The following is a 20,781-nucleotide window of genomic DNA, read 5'->3' as shown; positions in this document are numbered from 1 at the left end:
GCAGAGGGCTTCTGTCTACAGTACAGATCTTTTTTGTCTACAAAGATGCATGTTTTGTCCTTTTACAGAACGAGGATAAGAAAAGCACTGCAACAAGCATTGCAGAAGTTACAGTCATTGTCTAGCTTTGAAGTTAATAGAAATCGTCATCTCACAGGTTTCAGAGTAGCAGCCGTGTTAGTCTGTATTCGCAAAAAGAAAAGGAGTACTTGTGGCACCTTAGAGACTAACAAATTTATTAGAGCATAAGCTTTCGTGAGCTACAGCTCACTTCCGATGAAGTGAGCTGTAGCTCACGAAAGCTTATGCTCTAATAAATTTGTTAGTCTCTAAGGTGCCACAAGTACTCCTTTTCTTTTTGCGTCATCTCACAGTTTCTTTTTATTCAGTACCTCTGCCCTTATACAGACTTACAATCCAATGGAATATTCCTGCTGTCTTGGATACTCTCAATAGAATTCTTTCTTGGAATTCACTCTTCCAAAGCCTGGGTTTTGGACACAGACTAAACACAGTTGGTGCCACTTATAAACTGTCAGTTGGGAAGTGAAAGTGATGGCAATCCACTAACTGGCTTGTAATTTGTAGGATACCAGTATTACCTGATCATAATTTGAATGAGTTGTTTGTGTGGCTGTTAAGCATTACAAAAAGGGAGAGCTTTCTGTCAGACTTCAACAGTTGTTGAATCTTATATTTTCAAACCTCTCTCTCGAGACAGCAGGCTAAAGCATTTGTCAATTATATGATTATTCATCCCCAGTTGATAATGCATTAAAATTCTGAAAATGAATGTCTCCAGCGCCTACCCAACATAAAACCCAACGGTGTATGTTATTTAAAGAATTTCAAGGATTTCACATCCGTGTTAATTTCTTGTGAATTTAAAACATACCAATAAGTATCCCTTAAGAACCATAGGCAGGCGCCTTATTTAAAATTTGAATATTTAAAACAAAACGAAAACTGTATACATTACAGGCTAAACTGCATTAAAGGAAAGGAGCAGCACCTTTTGTCAATACGTATTCCCATCTCTGCATTAGAAGAGCCAGCCTGGTTGCTCACAGCATGGTGGGGGTGGGTATGTGCATGCATGTCAGTTTGGGTGTCAACCTTTGTTAGATACTTTATAAGCCAATGTACTTTCTCAATGGCATAGTGTTGGGATGGGGTTATTTTTGTGAATCTAGTTTTAAGATGTCAAAGTCAGCCAGCTCAAGATTTCACTCCTCCCTCATCCGATTTCAGAGGATCAATAAATTCAAGATTATGCGGTTTCTAGTTTCAGACCTATACTTTCAAAAGAATTTTCAGAGAAGACTGCAGACTCTATGCCTTTTTAAAAGAGATAATTTATGAATGAGCACTCCAGTCACAAGCTTAAGTTAAAAAAGGGACAGAATAGTAAGATTGAGGGACAAGTACCACGAGAGTTAAATAAAAGACCAATAAAAATAAAGTGAATTCTATTAAACGAATTTTAAGAAATAATTTTAGTAATCCCAATGTTGTGAAAGTGAGGGAACAGGACATGCTTTTTTCCATGAATCATGGCAGTGCCTTTCCCATACATAATACACACAAACACTATGTGGCGTATGAACAATGGTAGCAAACATATCTAACCACAAAAGAAGGGCGGGGGAGGGAGGGAGAAGATATGGGCATCCAACAGTACATACATTCTACTCTTCCATCCAGGCACACACATCCCTCACCACTGCAAACACTCACCGTCAACACACAACTTCACCCTTTACCCTATAAGGATGCCAGCTTTCTGGGACCCCCTTCCCCAAACTTGCAGCCACCGTAAACAGATTCAGCTCCCCCACCTACTCTCCAGTCAAGGGCAGGGGGGCAGAAAGCACACTGAAGGACTTGTGTAGTTTTTTTTCCAAGTGCATATCACATATTCTGAGAGGCAGATCTGATTGATATCCACCAGGAGTTAAATCAAAGGAGACTGTTAAGGGAAAAACCAACAGGAAATGAAACAATGGAAAGATAAGAAGCATCTTCAAAAGGAGTGATAATAGCAGCCATGGATTAAGTAGCAGCTACCTAGCTGGCTCCATTGAGGCTGCTCTTCCCAAGGCTAAGCCTAGAATCAAAGGGGTTCCTAAACCTTAAAAATGGGGGCCTCAGGAAGGAGGATGGGTGAGTTAGTTGTCAGCCAACAGAGGCAGATACCAAAACTGACAAAATATGGCCACAATACCGAGACTATACTGGCATAACAACAGTTCTGTAGCTACACTGGTATAAGTCCCATGCTATAGACGCAGTCTACACCTATAGAAGGGGTTGTTCTGTAGGAACACCTCCCTGAGCAACAGCAGCTAGGCTGACAAGTAGTCTCCCACAGACTTACTTGTGTCTACATTGGATTAGGCTGGCAGAGCTAGGTCACTCGGGGTGAAGGTTTTTCAAACCCGAGTGATGTGGCATGTCAACCTAAACGTTGAGTGTAGGCCAGGTCGGAGATCAAGCCTGCTTGGACACAGCATGTTCTCTCCACCAACCCAGAGATAAGAAACTGGACCAAACTGAGCTACAGCTAGAGAGGCTTAGATATGGAAATGGGAATAGGACTTGTGTTAACCCATTTTCCTAAGTGTCGGTTCCCTTTGGTAATAAAATACTACTTTGTTCTCTTTTTGAGGTAATAAAATACTACAAAGCTCTTTGAGTCACTTTAAACGCAGACCCGAAAAGTGAATGGGCTTACTGGTGCCAAATGGAGTTCAGCCTGTCCTGTTAATGTGGCTGGGCAAACAAGAGGGCTGCAGCCCAGAGATCCAGTTTAACAATAGGTGGACTGCAGAGTTTCTCGGAGGGTGAAGGAAGCCAGGCCTGTTACATGAGGGGTGCACTCACGAGGGACTGAAAAGGAGTCTAAGGTGCAGTTTACATTGGAATGATGACAGATGCGCACATATTTGATCCTTCACACTTGAATCATCTTTGATCAATCAGTTAGCTCAAAGACATTGTAAATCTTGGTCTGTCAGCTAACCATAGTGCATAAAAATTCATTTAGGATGACCACCAGCTTTTTTTTGTTTAATTAACAAAACCACCACAGAGAACCCACCTTATAGGCAAATTTTTGGCTTTCAAAGTGTAGTTCTTAAGCCAGAAGGGAAGGAACAATCATGAAGTTCGGAATGGTTTTGGGGAGGGGGAAGGGGAAAAGCTACTTTGTAATTAATAGAACTTTGAAATTGGCCAAATTTTCTTGAAAGTCATTAAAAGATTCAAGTTTTACTGAATGTATGTGCTAACCATTTGGGACAGATACGCTACATTTTGTGCATAAAAACAGACAGAACACACTGTACTTTAAATGCAAAACCAAAAGACAATTTCAACTATCACATCACAATGGCTCTGTCATAGAATGAGGAAGGCACATGGGGGGGGGAGGAGAGGGGAAGTATTGTCAGAACTGTTATAGTTTTAATCAATCATTTACATTTCAAGACACCATTCTTAGTTTCTTAAGGATAAGGGATGGCTGGTCAGTTTGCCATCTCATTTTCTCCAGAAAGCATTTGCTACAATACAGCTAAAGAATGCACATCTTTTAATAGGATATTGTTTTTTCAGCCCTTCTGAGTGGGGAGTTATAGGAGGCCTAATTAAAGCTATGGTTCACCAGTAAAGCTGAGAACAATATTTCACAGAACTGAGGATGGCTCAAATGGAAGGAGAAAGTAATGCATACATAAACTCCACAAACAGTTGTAAACAAAACAAAAAAATAGAGTTTTTTTTTTTAAAATCCACTGTTTCAATACAAATTATCTCCGTGTTATGGCTTCAACACTCTCTTCTCCCTAACCCCCTTCCCTCCCCATATTCTGTAAACTATAGTTAAGGTGAGTTTAAAATAACCCACCTGACAATTTTTCTAATTTGATATTCTTACACATTTCTACTGGGAAAAAAAAACCACAGTGATACTGCACAAGATGACACTTATTGAAAACCTGACTCCTTCACAAGACTGGGTTGAGATGAACGGCAGGAGAGGTGCTGGAAAGTGCAAATGGTTTGTCAAACATACCATGCCTATATAATCATATAAAGGATTTTATACATAGTGAATCCACACATAATGAATGGCAAAAAGAGTTGTTTTGAGTACCAAAAGACAGTTTGCAATGCTCTGTTCAACCCTAAACAGAAGATAAATTATTCACTGTCATTGGAATATGCTACTTAGCATGAACATGTTCAAACTGATCAAGTTATTATAAAAACAAAAGTTTATATTCTCCCCATTTATTTTAAAAACATTCAAATTACATGAAAGTCCAAATATGATAAAAATTACTGCAAGAAAATAGTTCAGGCATATTGTTTATGCTTCACTTTCTTATGGTTATCAGAAAAAAGCATTAACTGTAGGGGTTTACTATTTATGAACTATTTCACCCATAACATATCATGCCTTCACAATTCTTCTCATGCTAACATCTGTAAAGTTTTGACCTTTTTCAAAACAGTACATTACCACTTGTATACCAAGTCATTGTGGTTCTTATTCATTATTTACATATTTATCAGCTCTGAAAATTAAATCAAACAATGTACAAAAAGGAAAATTGAAATTTTATATTTTACATCTCATGGAAAAAACAAATAGCTGAACTACATAGGACAAGGTAAAACACAAAACATACCAATAACTTGCTGTACACCTAATTCACGTGTAAAATTAATTTTGACAAAATTAAATAAAGGTGCAGTGTTCTCCATAGATCATGGCAACCCATACGCTTTTAATTTCTACCCCACCTGCCAATTACTTGGGTTTAGGATAATATCAAAATTATAACTTTCCCAGACTTAACATATTTGTAGTATACAAGAACCCACACGATTGCATAGAATAACTGCCTTAAAATTCAGGGGAATTTTTTGTTGTACTTGCCTACTAGGTATATTTTTATTTTATAAATTATACCATGAAGCTTATTTTCAATTCAATAATCTTGAAACAATAGATGAAGTTTCCATAAGCAGAGTTACAGAGTAAATCTTGGGCAATCAAGAAACAGCAATACTTTCATACAAACCTGGGATATTCCACAGAAATGTAAGGTATAACTTGAAATCAAGTCATGCTTGGTACATAATTATTTTAAAATACTTTACTGCATGAAGCATCTAGAGAAGAATATCAGCATAAAGTTTGTCACATTAGGTAGCCTAACATGAGAAGAGTCTGAGTTAGCCAAGAGATATCTAGATGAAAGTTTTGCAGCACTAGGCAATCTATACATGGAAAAATATTTAACTGTGTAAGATAGCTCATAAATCCAGCTATAGTAATGATTTGCAGAAAGACCATTAATTTGATTCAGTGATGGCAGACTCAATTTATCAGATCTATGCCCACATTTTTATATTAGCCCTGTTGGCGCTGCTCTAGACAGAAGGACAGGATGCACAAAAGAAAATGAAATAAAGGAAAAAAACAAGTGAAATAAATTGTTTAAATCTAGTTTCTGTACATGTGATTTGAAACTTGACTGTTGACAAAATTTAATGCTAATAATACATGCGCAGTGTCTTACATAAGCTTTAATCTCAAACCCATCCAGGCAAGAGAGATGTCTCATTTCAGTACAAATTTTTTATGGCTGACACTGCACAACATTATAGAAAAAGTCAGGCAAAGAAAATAATTCAGCAAATTGATGCTTTTAAAAAATGTAATCATTGGTGATCTTCAGCGAAGGCATTGCTTCATTAACATTTTGATCTAAACGATGATATTCCACTGTTCTAGAGCAAAGACCATCACGCCACCTTCGGCTCTGGACCAACAAGAAGATCTGGAAGAAATCACAACCAATTTTGATACGGATGAAATGACAACGTGGTGCAAATGTTTCACTTTTGTCAGCTAACAAAACAGCTACATTTGTAATCACACAGCCCCATCCAGAGCTACCAGCATGACAGATGCTAGCACTGTAAATTTTAAGCAATTCCTCCCCACAACTAATCCATCACTGTTAACCCACCTCTTGTCCACACCAAGACTTCTCCCACAATTTGGCTAGCACAGGTACAGATCCATAATAGCAAAAGCATTAGTATTAACAGCATACAAGTTTTCAGCACACTTCATGTTAGGTAATATTGGGAAAAGCCTTCGTCTGATACACCCTGCAACTTACACTGTTATTGCCGGTCGGAGAATGCTGAAAAGATTCTGTAGTTTCAGCACTAGAGTATTTTCTGCTGCTACTCTCCAGCAATAAAGGAGCATGCAGTATCAACTCAACCAAAGTCTGCATACTCTCAGCATCAAACTGTAGTTATGGGAGTTGTGAAGACAGAAATCTATCTCTCTGTACTGACATAGGAGACAACCAAGATAAAATTTTCAACAGCACCTAGCAATTTAGTCTTTGGTCCAAGTCCTATTTCTAAACGTGTCATAGGCACTTCTAAAAATTTTACCTATACTCAGCAATGCAGTTGTTTTTGGCATAATATGGTGTCATAAGTTAGCCATGTTAGTTTCAGACCCAATAAAACATACGGCCAAATAAAGTTAGCTAAAGGGATAAAGAAAAAAAACAGGGAAAGAGAAACCTATTTAAACTTCTTGGAGCATTAAATTAAGAAAATGCACACACGTTTGAAATAAAATGTGGGCTGTCACGTCATAGCTGTAGATTCTGAAATAAGATAACACTGATTAGACTGCAGAAAAATATTTTAATGATTATCTGATATCATCAATTATCTACAGTCAGATATTTGTTAGAACTGCGAACAACAGTAACCCAACATGCTAATCATCAAATTGTGATAGGGCAAGGGCTAAATCCTAGGCATACCTACAGTTCAAAAAATGGTCTCAAATTGTAAGCATTATCACTATCTCAGGAACATTCTCACTTTACTGAAGATTAAATTTTCCTTAAATTGAGGTTTATAACCCTGTGCAGACCCAAAATTAGTTCATCAATCACCTTGCCCTTGATCTTATTTCTAGAAACCCTATATATCATAGCATATTACTGAACTGATTGATTCTCGATGTTATCATTTAATTGATTTTCCCCAACCTAAAATGCTTCTACTTCTAAATTAGCTCTCTTTTTTTGTGCAGATATTAATGATCTGCACATTAAGATCACAAAACAGAATACTGTTTGTAAGTGTACTTAGACCATTAGCACAACTAAGTAGTTTTAATTTAAAATGTTTTTCCAAGGTTTCAAGGCAAAAATTACTTTGAAATATTAAAGTGGAATTTTTCATCTTGCTTTCATAGTATACCTACCTTTCTCTTATTATGATATGTGATATAAACAACAGCTACTAAGAAGGCAATAATAACCAGGTGGAAAAAGAAATGGGTGTCTTCTTCCAATCCTGAGACGGAGTCTTTTATCTTGGCATCAAGAGATTTCGTGTGCTCATAACTTCCAAAGCTATCAGTCTCCTCATCTTCCGGCAAATCTAGAAGGTCTGTATTATATCTGGAATTGGATGTCATCTCATAATGGCCATAGTCATCACGCCCATCAGGCTCCATAGTTTCTTTTGCTATTGGTGGTGAACTATTCAGTATGTCTTTGAAGTCTGTTAGGAGACCCTCTTCCTCAATTTTAGTATCTTCAGAAGCATCCACATCCATTGGTGAAATGGGGCTAAGAGATGTGGCATGAGTTGCAACAGATGTGGCTGGGTCATCCTTCACGGTAGTTGGTCTAAGTGTGACAATATTATCAACTTTAACAGTTGCTGAGGACATTTCTTTTTTTGTTGTAGTTATCAAATTGTTCAGACTGGCTGTTGAACTCTGAGATGTATTGAACACTTCACTGTTATTTTTAAGAGCATCTGCAGTATCTGGGCAAAAGGAGAAAAGACATTTATTCTATGTTTGTTTTTCTTTAGATATGTGTACAAACAACATACTCACCAAGTCTCTTGACTTATTTTACAAGGAAGTCATACTACAATGGACTCGGCCCATTTTGGAGTGCAATGCTTTTATGGATTTTAAAACCAGAATATACAATTCTGCCAGTTCACAACTGAGAAAAATGGCACAGGGATCATAAAGTATAATACACTAGTATGTTAAACTGTTTAGTGACTTGAAATATAGGTTTTGGTTACTATTCAGTTTTACAATAGTAAAAGATCTGACTGTGGAGCTGAGAAGTCTTGCAGTGTATAACCCCCAAGATTTAAATAGATATTACCCTAAAAATGTCAGACCCCGTAAGTAAGTTCATTCTATTTTCAAATACCATATTCACACCTTTACTGAAGAAGTTCTTCTAGTATATTTATTAGTGGACTGAGTTGATTAGGGCAACAATATGACAGGCACATTAAATTTTTCCAATCTGCCATAGCACATACAACCGTTAGCAAAGAAGAGGTAGTTGCATTTACAAATTCACTCTGGACTGGTATTTAGAATAGAAGAATATTTAAATATTCAAATATTTACTTCCAAAGAAACAAAAACACAAGTCTATCAACCTCAGAAACCACTTTTCATCTCTAAGTGAAAAATAGATTTAGTTTCAATAACTCATTTTAAAAGGCCCACATGAATCAAGAGAAACCAGGAACTTGAAAGTTAGCCTGACACTTCACCTGCAGATCAAACTGTTCCCTTTCCACTTTGCCCACCCGTGAAAGTTACTGAACTATCAGCACTAAACTTTGATTGTCCTTATTTTCAGTTTGTGTCATGATATTGAAAGGCGATATGCAAAGCAATGAAGTGCCTTGTATTCTTATGGTGTCAATGTTGGTTTAAAAAAACCACCCTATACAAACAGAGTTTTGGAGACTTGCCCCACCTTCCTAGAAGACAGTAGTAATCTTTGGAGAACCTGGAATATGACATCAAAGCTTGAGGATGAAACTTAAGGTGCACTTGGCATCCCATTCCCACTCACCTAGGGGCCAGGAAAGCTGCAACTCAGGTTTCAGCCTGCACCTGTAATGTTATTTTCCTGCTCCTCAAGATTGCAAAACTCCTCACCTCTCCAGGACATAGCTTCAAGAGATTCTTAGGAGGGGAGAATTTGCATTCCACTCACATCCAGGTACTTCCTAAGAAATCCACTTTATATGTATTGTTCCAAAAAGCCCTTTGAAGTCCCTAATAAATTCCAAAGTAATCTTGTCTTCCTGCTATAGAGTTCCATACAATCTCACAGTAGAACATAAAAATTTGAATTTAATACAATTAACTCCAAAAGATATTAAACTAATTCAATAAGGTTTAATTTAGTTCAATAAAATAAATTCAGGATATTGCACAAAATGGTCAGTATGTCACACCACTGTCTCCCATCAGAAGTATACAACTTAGCACAATTCAAGAAAAACACCAACTTACATCATTTCTCTATGGAGTATCTGCTTAAACCCAGAACACTATCTGGAAGTTCAGCAAAAAAGGATGAAAGACTACACTTACAGAAGAAAAGAATTAATCTATTAATAATGCAATTTACAGCCAAAGAATCACAATTCACCTCAAAAATCATGGCTTTTATAGGGCCCCCGTTTCCCACTTCATCAATGTTTTCCACTGAAAAAAGGAAAATTTGTTTTCATCTGAGAATTTCCTTTCTTGAATTCCTCATGTCGCATGATCACAAAAGTGGGTTTTTCCATTCTCTTGGAAGTGATCGAGGGAAAACAGACCCCTTATTCTGGCTAGGACATACGACTGCATCTTCTGCACCTTTCCCAGAAGGATCTCAAGAAAGTGTGCAATTCCCTTAAGTGGTAGCAAAAAAAATGCAGATACCTACGATGATATATGTGGATACGAAGGTGGAGGAATACCTCTTTCAGTCCTTTTGATGAGGAAATCCCAACAGAATAAGGCAGGTATCAGAATCATGGAAGAGACCTCTTCAAAATTTAAAAAAAAAAAAAAAAAAAAAAAAAAAAAAAAGTAACTTTGTTGTTAAGGGAACCAAAGTTCCATATGAAACTGGGTAAGGAAAAAGTTACTACTTTAAGAATTAAAATACTGACAAAGTTCTGTAACAAGTGGAGGTCCATAGCCTACCATTTGTAACAGAGGCAGAGAAATCTGGGAAAGACTCAGAAGGGGCTGTCCTGTTCCCTGGGCAGGACAAAGGTCTGGCCTGCCTCAATCATCCAAAAGAGAAAAAAGAAACCCACTATTAACTAATACTGTGAGAAAGAAAGGGAGCAAGAAATTATTTTCACCACTTGCAAGTAGATCTGAAGCTATGTATAAGCAGCACAAGTGCTGAAGGACACTGTCAATGCTTACAAGGTCTAAAACGATCAAGAACCCAAATTGAAGAGACCCGAGCACTGATTTTTTTCAAGAGTCTGATCCATTCAACAAAATAATCAGCACTCCAATAATTATATAAATAAAGTCAGATAATATCCATGTTCCAGCTAAACATTCTAAACAGGCACTGGGTTTGTACGATGTGCACACTGTCTTCACCCTGCAAACGTGCTCAACTGCCAAGACAATGAAATTAGTTTAGGGGAAAATGTTGCTTTGCCTGCTTTATGACTGGTGGTAAAAAGGTCTCTTTACTCATCAAACTATGAATTCACTAACAATGTTACAGTGCAGAGGTCACACAGAAAACTAATAGAGAAGTTATATTTTAAGAGGTGATTAAGACATTTTTCTTCATTTTCACTTTCAGCAGTTTTACTGTTCAATATTTTTGGGTGTTTGCAACTGAAGTGTTTAGCAGGTTTACAACACAGTACTAAAAACCACATACCAAGCCATTTAACAAAGTAGCAGATTTCACTGCATTTATTCATAGTACATTTTTCTTCATTAATGATTATGCTGTTCAAGGCATGGCACGTGAAATAAGGTTGACTGACTTATCTACTTTTTACTCCAAATTAAAATGATAAAGTGCCTTTCTTGAAAGCTGCAATATAAAACTGCTTTTATCTGTGTTCTGAGTTTTAGGGAAACTTATGAAAAATTCTGTCAAAAGACTTCCTTGGCATGTGACAATAACTTTCGGGAGCTACAGCAGAAAATTTAGCACGAATTTTTAGCGTGTCAGCAAAACTTCACTATACACTAGATTTTAAACCAAATACAACTGACAAAATTACTCTATGTATTTCACAACAAAACTAATCAGTCTGATATCAGCAGTAGACTTTACTTTTAAAAAGTTTTCGTGTCTACTGCAGAAATCTTAATAAAATACTCCAATTCACCTGTATTACCATCTTGCTAATCTTGCAGTGTCCAGGATCACAATTTTGTAATAAGTGGGTAGATTACATTTTAAAAAAAACTTAAAGTGGAACATAGGAACGGCAAGATTGGATCAGAGCCAGTATTCTGTGTCATAGTAGTCAGTACCAAAGGCTTCAGAGGAAGGCACAAGAACTCTGCAGATGCAGGTATCATATAAACCTGGCCCCCACATTTGGTCTCAAAATTGATCTCTAATAGTTAGAGGTTGTAAGCCTATGTGTTTCAGGGCATAAGCCAAAGTCCTAAGAATATTTATATTATTAGGGTTTGGAAGACTTATTGTTCAGAATAAACTAAGTCGGCAGAATCGCTACAGTCTGTATGGAAAAAAAAAAACCTAATACATTTCAAGCCAGAACCTTTAATTCAAAGTGATTTTGGGTGGGATTTTTTACAGTAAAAAAATAAATAAATAAATAACCGAGTGACCTAGAATCACAAGTCTCAGCGAAAGACAATGGAACTCGTACTCCTGAGTGAATTTTTTTGGTGAATATTAAATTCACTGAAAAATGCATTTTTCAGAGCACTGAAACTATTTGTGATTTCGGGTAGAATTCAGCAGTTTCTGAAATGCAGAACCATTTCATTTTGACAATCTTAAAAACATTTTGAAGTTTCATCCTGAAATGAATTTTTCTTTTGAAATTCATCTAACCAAAAAAAAAAGGGGGGGGTGAAACACCAAAAAAGTTTCAGGTCTAACTAAACAGTTGCTTTGACTCTACACAAAACAGGGGAAACTGGCAAGTTCAGTTTTGGTTTGAAACGAACTAAAATTATGGTATTTTTCTGTCCCCCCCGCCGGGTGTAAATATGTCTACACCTGGCCTTTTGGTCACATGGTTATATTGGTTGGGGTGCAATTTTTTTTTTCCCCCCCACTCCTAACCGACATTGCCATGCCAGCAACCTTTCAAGAATAAACCAGCTTTAGGTATTTTTAAAAATCCCATACCACACAAAATGTGTTTTACCCAATGATTTTAAAAGTCAACATGAGCGTTTGTTCATTCTTTTATTATATCACCATTCAACAATTCCCACATACCCCTGTAAGTTTAAATTCTTCCTTTGCTGTCATCTTAGACTACTACAGTGGACTAACATAAATCCTATAATATGTTCCATGTTAGCTTGCATAAAATTAATTTTTCAGAAGAGTGCAATGCCATCAAGTTGATCTTAAGAACCTAATTGGGACTCAAAACAATTTTAATACAAGTGTTTTACCCCAACTAGACAAAGGTGGAATTTTAGTGGCACAACTCACATTAAACACAAACACAAACAAAAAAATACTCCGCACCATGCTTGAACATCCAATTCTCCTCTGGAATGAAAGTACAAAAAAGTGAGCGATATTGCAAAACGGTCCACCCATGAGAACAAAGATAATGACATGATCTATGCAGGATTGGGACAATTTTGCGAAGTGTTGCATAAAAGCAGGATAAATATGACAACAACATGAAGTCCTGGATTGAGATGTATCTGGTTACAGAAAATCCCATTTCCCTCTGTAAGGTGGCGGGGGGGCTCATAATGGCTAATAGGCCTAAGTATGCAAAATAATGAAAGTTCTCAACACCTTGTAGGTTCAGACCATAAAACTGCTCATTTTTATGGCACTCTACCTCTATCAGAAAACATTAGGAGACTGCTTAAAAAATAAAATCTCATTATGTACTGCAGTTTGAAAAAGCATTTGGCATGCCAAAAATACATAAGAATGTATGTTCTAAAACAATGCCATTATTTATGGTTATTTAATAATATATTAGTTCTTTGGCATATTGGAAAATTACAAACTTTGGCACCTAAAAAAACTCTGAATGATTCATTCCTAACCAACCACTTTTTGTCAGATTACTTATCAATAAAACGTTATACAGATGCTAGAATGAATCAAGTTACTCACAGACCCATGTACATATATAAAGGACTAAAGCTGAACAAGCTACTCTTTGTTTATAAGGCAAACTTTTCCAACATGAAACAGGCTTTAACCAATTGTAAAAACAAAAAACACTCAGCTAACCCCAGTTGAGTGAGACATCACGGAGCCTTCTAGCTCCTAAAATGAAGGAGAGTCACAAATAATCTAGTCTTGACTAGAGGTACCATTTACCAAATATAAGGAAACTATTTCTTTAAACTACTATCTTTGCTACTAGTGATGGAATTTTACATTATTTTTTCTGCTACCAAAAAGCTAAAAAAAAAAATAAAATAAAATTAATACTTGGTTGGTGATGCCAAGATGAGTATTCCCCAGATCTAAAGCTACAGTTCTGCCAGGAAATCCATCAATGCCCTATTTTTGTTAGCTGGCACTGTAACAGATGGCATTAAACATGAAAGACTTTCAGTATGGACAGTCGCATCTTATGTGAATGCCTCCAGAAAAATCATTACACTTAAAGGCTTCAATAGAGAGCCAACAGGCCACAAGGAAGAAGTCCATAGAGAGAGCCAATAAACAATTTATCCCACATTACTCCATCAGAACAGATGATTCATTCAACCAAGACTTATACCATATGATAAGTTTACAATATGATCAAATAGTGTATTACTGAGACATTTACAGAGGTCACACTGTGACAAAGTCTGACAAGGAAATCAGTATAGCCACTGAAAATTCTTTACCTTTTTGTAAAGAGACAAAACAATACTGGTAAGTGTCAAACATTTAACACATTATATGAAGAAAATAGAAAAGAGGAAATATAGCTTACTGTTCAAGGCACTTCCTTTTACATTTGTTTGTATATCTTTTTAAAGGAGATATTTAAAGAGATACCATCAACTTGAAATCTAGTCAATAAAAACAAAAAAAAAAATAATTCCTCCTCCTCATGACAGATATTGCAACCCCATGCAATATCTCTGGGAACCAGGTTTATTAAGTTTATGTATCACCAACTCCAAAAGAAGAGCATGGACAGCTCGACCAGGAACGAAAAACAGCAGGGGTGTTTAAGGTGAATCACTTAAGACAGGTTATAAACCCCTCCAGAGAGGTACCACCCCTTCAGAAGCCAACAGGAAAACCTTTTAATCTAAATGGCTGGATTTAAAAGGACTCAGGACCTTCTTTCTGAGCCACCAAACAGGCAAGACCTTCTATCCAATGGAGGCCCTGACCCTTGCAGAAGGGCGGGAAAGAGTTTGGCCTACCAGGGACTTAGATGACTGAGCAGTGACCTCTGGTAAGCTTTTAGAATGCATATAGGAATTTTTATTGTTTTTATATGCACTCTCTCTTTAATTCTTTTACCTTAATAAAGATCTTTGCTTACAAAGAGCAAGGTACCTGCTAGCAATACCCTGTCCATAGCCCTCAAAGAGAAAACAAAGCATGGGTGTTGGCCTTTAGGCAGAGTAGCTTGCTGGAGATATCGCTGTATAAGGCAAGGAGCGCCGCAGCCTTAAATCCCCAGTCAAGAGGGAGACAGCCACAGGTCTCCACCCAAGAGAGGTGATGGCTGGGAGCCAGAAACCTTAAATGGGTATCCTTGAAGGACCACAGAGGGGGAACATGTGCAGTTATCCTGAAAGTGAGACACCCCTGAATCTCCCTGCTATTTTTGTGAGGCTTACAAAGATAGTTTCCTATTTTTAAGGACGTTTCTCTGTCCCTTGTTGTTTATCTTTCACACAAACAATGGGGGAAACTGACAATACACAAATGTTGGACAAAGTAAAACAGAAAACCGAAGCTCATTAGTCACTTTCAATTGCAAGAATATTACATTACATGCAACAACATTAGACAAAAAAAAAATCAGAAGGATTGTGATAGTTAAGTTGACTGTGTCCCTTTAAGTAAACTCTATAGTATACTGTACTAGGATCATATGAATGGCTTTTCTGGACATGCAAAGTATTATTGACTATTGGCTCTAAAGTGGTTAAGACATTTAAAATTCATAGCATAGTAGTTGAACTATAATCAACTTTGATTTAGGAATGTAAAAAGAGGTCTAATCCAACACAACGATCCTCAGCAGCCAATGATACCATTGACAATTCATGCCATATCTTAAAACGTCTATTCACATGCATGGTGAAACAAAATAAATTATGTATTTGCTGCTGCTACACATGGAATGGTATTTAAAGTCAGAGACATGAACATACGGGTACGGTGAGGTGCATACCATGAAGCACTGGCTTGCTTGCTGATTCTTTGGGGAGACCTATATGAAGAGGACTTTGCTGCAGCGACAGAAAGAGCCATCACTTGTGCACGGTTCTGGAAAAACATCTAATTCATGACATGGGCACGAGAAAACCAAGAAGTCAAACGTAAAAACTTTCCAGGGCATGGGCTATATCTTCATGCGTTTGCATAACACCTAACATGATGAGGCCCTACATATAAACTGAAGTGTATCACTTTACATTTGAGACATCTGTTCATGCTGTAAGACAAATATATTCATTTGTATTTTCACCTCAAAACATACCTTTTTAGCTCATTGCATGAGAGAAGCTTATGACAGTCTGCTCCTCAACTGAATTTATATGGGTGGACCCTGCTCTGAAGTCAATAGGGCTGAACTGACTTGGATGAAAAAATTAGGGAAGAGTTGCAAAAAAATTCATTTTATCCAGTTTCATATTTGTAGTTACTGGTCATGGGATATGCTGGGCAGCTAACTCTAGGAAGTGACCTCACCAGATAGAGTTGGATTTTGAAGGACCCTGAGGTAACTGCTAAAACTAATGAAATGCATATGTAGCAGAAGTTAGCTTTCCCTTTTAACTATCAAGTTTTTTATATCCTCACGTTTTTAATTCTCACAAAACGAGTGGTTTTGAAACTGAAACCTACCTAAAGCCTACATGTATGCAAAAGGCAAAAAGTTCTTATTAACCAGCAATTAAATGGTTAGAAATGGACCTCCCTTTCAGAACTAAAACTATCAAGCAGTTACTATTGTGTATGGTATAAAGCATTTGACTTTTAAGAAACTCAAATCATACTATTTGTGGAGTGATTCAGAAAATAGAAGAGTTCTTCCCACCCCCCAAGCTATTTTTACATCAGTAAAACAGGTAATTAAGGAATAAAATTTAAAATTCTTATTAAACATACATCTTTCAATTGGCCATACATCTTTGAGCTGTGATCTCCGGGCTTGTCTATACTTAGATTTTATAGCACTCTAACTTGCTGGCTCAGGGGTATGAAAAAAATCACACACACACACCCCGAGCACAACAAGTCTGAGCGCTTTAAAGCGCTAATGTGGACAGGCTCCGAGCTCTGGGAGCCGCACTCAGGGGCTGGGATGGATAGTCCCGCAGGCTGGATGTGGTCCGTAGTTTGCCCATCTCGGATATAAACAAACAGTGTGTTCACATTTACCTCTAGAAATATTTAACCTTTAAAAAAATATTTTAAAGGTATACTTTGTGCCTAGGACAATGCTGTTAAATTAAGCAGTCTGTCAGTATTCCATATTCACTGGAATGCACAACATTAAAAGCAACAAAGACAGGTTAAAACTAGATGTTGTTGAACAGAAACAAGGTGAGAAACATCTGGTATATCAGCTGATGGGAGTGACCTATATATTTACCAAGGTTTGGGTTGGGGGGCAGGTCCTCCCACTTGGAGCAGAGAAGAGCAACAAAAACGATTAAAAGTCTATAAAACATGACCTATGAGGGAAAATTGAAGAAATTTCAGTTTGTTTAGTCTGGAAAAGAGAGGACCAAGAGGGGACATAACAGTTTTCAAGTACATAAAAGGTTGCTACAAGGAGGAGGAGAAGAACTGCTCTTCTTAACCTTGGAAGACAGGACAAGAAGCAATGGCCTTAAATTACAGCAAGAGCGGTTTAGGTTAGACATTAGGAAAAACTTCCTAACTGTCAGGCTGGTTAAGCACTGGAATAAACTACCTAGGGAAGTTGTGGAATCTCCAATCACTAGAGATTTTTAAGAGCACATTAGACAAACACCTGTCAGGGATGATCTAGATAATACTTAGTCCTTCCTCAGTGTAGGGGACTGGACTAGATGACCTCTCAAGATCCCTTCCAGTCTTAGGATTCTAGGATATCTAAAACATCTGAATGATACCAATGTTTTAAAGGCACACTACCAATTAGTTTTAAAGAAAGACACACGTCTCCCAGAATTTCTACTTCACTTTGTCTTTAGACAGTATGTCAAACTAAAGCTATGGCTACATTACAAGGCTTTTAGCAATATGGCTGTGCCGCTACAGCCATGCGGCTAAAAGGCGCACAAAAACTTCCACCCAGCAAGAATAGCAGCGGCTTTGTCAGCAGGAGAACTGACAAAGTGCTGTTCACATCAGCGTTCTGTGTCAGTAAAACTTTTGTCATTGGGTTTTTTTTTTTAACACCCCCTGAACAACAAAAGTTTTGCCGATGAAGTGCCAGTGTAGACAACACCATACTGTAGAAAATGTTATGTCTGCCTGTAAAGTTAATTGTGTGAGATTCCTGTCATCAACACCTCTCTCTAGAGGTAAAATAGCAACAGGAATCCTCCTGATTTTATCAGGATAATATCATTAGGTAGTAGTTCACAGGACACAGCTCCTTGGGTTCTTTGCCATTCATGATGATACTGGAAAAGAAAAAGCACCTGCAGCAGATTTTCAAACTTCTGAACTCAAAAATGCTAAATTAGAGCCCTGAGAGGAAGGAAGGAAACGCAGAACTGGTTTAGCACAGGATGTGGGGCGAGAAACTACTCATGAAAACACATTTGAGTGTCTCCCCGATTTAAACATGTTCCCATTAACGGAATAGGGCCCCCCCCACAACGCCGTCTCCTCCTTACCCTCCGACAGGTGCCCCCACTTCACCCCGAGCCCTTCTCGGACTTCTAGTAAAGTGGCTGCCCAAGGGCCTGTTTACCCACCGCAGCCCTCCCAAGCGCTTTCTTCTGACCCTCCCTCCTCCGACCCCGGCGCCCCTCCCTGCGCAGGTTCCCCCCATTCCCCAAGCCCAGGCAGCGCCTCCCCGGTACCCCCCGCCCTCACCGTTAGCCGGCTGGCCGCAGGCCGACACGGCCAGGCCGACAAGCAGCAGCAGGAGGAGGGAGAGAGCCCGGCCCGGCGGGGACGCCGCTCTCGCAGCTCCCCGTAGCCTCTCCCCGGCGGCGGCCATCTTTGCGGACACGGTGGGGTGAGGGGCTCGGAATGGGAACGCGGACGTGGCTAAGTCCCGCCTATCGTTGCTAGGCTGGGCGGTTCCACGACGATGACGCGCTCTCTCCTCCACCACCAGGCGCCCCTGCGCCGTGGCAGAGAAAAAGAAGGGACGGCGCATGCGCACCGTGAGGAGACTGACTGCGCACGCGGCGTAGAAGACTCCGCGTCCGCTCGTTTGAAGGGGGCGGGAACTTCCGGGAAGAGGCGGCGGCGGCGGCGGCCGCGAGAGAGCTGGAGTCCGAGTGCGCATGTGCCGAGCCGGGCGGTTCGTGTGTGGCGCTGCTTGGGCCGATTATAGGGACACGGCCGCGGCCGGCGGCTCACCTGTGAGGAGGTTTGTTGCGGGGCTCAGCGCTCCTGCCGCGGGGCGGGACCCTGGCAGTCCTGTGGGCGCCCCGCGGAAAGTGCAGGTCCTCGGCTCCTGGGCCTCCGCGCACCCGCCTCGTACCGCACCGAGACAGGAGTGGTCCACCGGCAGCGCCACCCCTAGGGCTCTAGGGCCGGCCTCCAGCTGGCCCGTGGGGCCGGGGCGAGCTGCTCCCTGACTAGGGTGTATATTTTTCATGGGAAAAAGGGACCCCGCGCTGGGGGCTAGTCTGCGACTCCCCGCCCCTCCGCCCCCCGTGGCTGGCCCAAGTTGTTCTCCCGACCCCGTCCTGTATGGGATGGCCAGGCCACGGTGTGCCCCCACACACACACGTTCCTCCACACCCCACTCTTTCGAGAAAAATGGGCATTTGTCGCGTTATCAGTTGGCAAAAGCAAGTGGGACAAATGCTCCCCTTTGCCCAAAAAAAGTCAGGACAGCCGGGACAGAGCTTAAAAAGGGGGGCTGTCCCGGTCAAAACTGGTCATCCTAGCCCTCATGCTCCATGACGCACGTGAAAATGTAAATGCCGGAACAAGGCCCAGTTCCCACTTTCAGGTGGTGAATAAACACCCTGAATTTCTCAACAAGTTAAAAATCAAGCTAATCTCCTTTCAAAACAAGGCCAAAACAAATCAGTCCCTAGGAACCCCAACGCTACATGACTAGATTCCCCCACCGTGCAAGTGGGGACGGTGGTGGGCCCCTGTGCACCCCTGCTCCTCCCCCTGCTTGCCGGGAGCTGATCAAAAAAAAAAGAAGCAATAAGCCAAAAATTATCCATCAAGCAACGCACAAGCCAATTAAGCCAAAAACAAGCCCAATTTCTGTGTTTTTTCCGTGGGTTTGGCATGTCTGGAATGAGGCAGTGGCCAGTACAGCAAGGAAAAAGGGCACGGCCTCCCCCTTCCCCTGCCCACGAGGGCTGAGCTGCACAGAGAGGCTGCCTGAGCAATAGAACTGCTCCAGAGTGAAAAGTTAAGCACCCAGCTAAATGACTGCAACATCAGCGTGTAATTTTGCATTGCACTTTTCGCAACCTCCATCTGCACCCCCAGGTGATAGATTTGTAGAGTTAAAAAACAACAGCGGACACAGATGAGGCACTGCAGGCAAAGGACAAGACAGATGTTTTCATCTGAGATCTAAAACCTTGCCAAGAGGTGGAGAAAAGTTGTTGCAACTGACAAATGCAGCAGCACCGAAGGTTCCTAAACACATTTTTGAGAGACTGTGGAGGGATAAACAAGAGACAGAGGAACCATGCAGAGAGTAATGAGAGACAGAGGTTATGTTGAGATAAACAGGAACAAACTTTATAGAACAGGAAATTACATATTGAGAGTCTAGAAGATAGATACACATTTTGAAAGTAAAATAGTTACCTTTCCCTTAAGATAAGCAAGTAATACTCTTGGCCTTTCAGTCTTCACTAACCGTTACATGTAAATAGCACTTTAGTCAGATTTACAGATGTAAATGTACGACAGCCCAGGACTCTGATTTAGCCAGTACAGCCTACTGGTACTTCTTCCGTACCTTACTTTATTTGAAAAAAAGTTTCTAGCTGTTATAGCTGCTGAGGTAGCTCAAATGTTGAACCTGGTGTAACTGATTTAGTGATAACTGCTCACAGTTGCAGAATCCGATACTATACTCAGGAACTGTTCCATTTGTATCAGTGGTCACTAACTGATAGCAATGTTATCATTGGGCAATACATAAAGTACTATTTCACTGCTCATCAAAACATGTAAGAAAAGATATTAAGGTCATACAATCTACTGTGAATAATACAGGGGTGGGCAAACTACAGCCTGTGAGCTGTTTTAAGCCAGCTCACGAGCTCCTGCTGGGGAGCCAGACTTGGGGCCGCACCATGTGGTTCGACCCTGCTCCAGCTGGGGC

At 39.7% G+C, this 20,781-nt stretch overlaps 1 protein-coding gene across 1 annotated transcript; it reads right to left on the bottom strand.

Annotated features, from left to right (window-relative positions):
• Positions 1–3,445: 3,445 nt before the first annotated feature.
• On the bottom strand, positions 3,446–19,054 carry C8H5orf15 (chromosome 8 C5orf15 homolog). Its single transcript, XM_038411869.2, has 3 exons — positions 18,336–19,054; positions 7,319–7,890; positions 3,446–5,852 (listed from the first exon to the last, which is right to left on the bottom strand). The coding sequence occupies exons 1-3, from the start codon at positions 18,754–18,756 to the stop codon at positions 5,721–5,723; spliced, it is 1,125 nt and encodes a 374-aa protein (XP_038267797.1). The 5' UTR covers positions 18,757–19,054; the 3' UTR covers positions 3,446–5,720.
• Between the last annotated feature and the right edge of the window lie 1,727 nt (positions 19,055–20,781).

The sequence above is a fragment of the Dermochelys coriacea genome, chromosome 8, assembly GCF_009764565.3.
Source record: "Dermochelys coriacea isolate rDerCor1 chromosome 8, rDerCor1.pri.v4, whole genome shotgun sequence".
Taxonomy (NCBI): Eukaryota; Metazoa; Chordata; order Testudines; family Dermochelyidae; genus Dermochelys; species Dermochelys coriacea.
The sequence above is the reverse complement of the archived record's forward strand: the minus strand, read 5'-3'. Positions and strand labels throughout refer to the sequence as shown.

What these genes read in the sequence shown, in the direction of transcription:
- C8H5orf15 (XM_038411869.2), bottom strand. Translation starts at nt 18,756, where the DNA reads ATGCGCACTCGGACTCCAGCTCTCTCGCGGCCGCCGCCGCCGCCGCCT. An exon ending in CTGCGGCCAGCCGGCTAACG is followed by an intron (nt 7,891 to 18,335) that starts GTGAGGGCGGGG and finishes CCTTTTGCCCAG; the next exon opens with ATACTGCAGATGCTCTTAAA. An exon ending in CATATCATAATAAGAGAAAG is followed by an intron (nt 5,853 to 7,318) that starts GTAGGTATACTA and finishes GATTTCTTCCAG; the next exon opens with ATCTTCTTGTTGGTCCAGAG.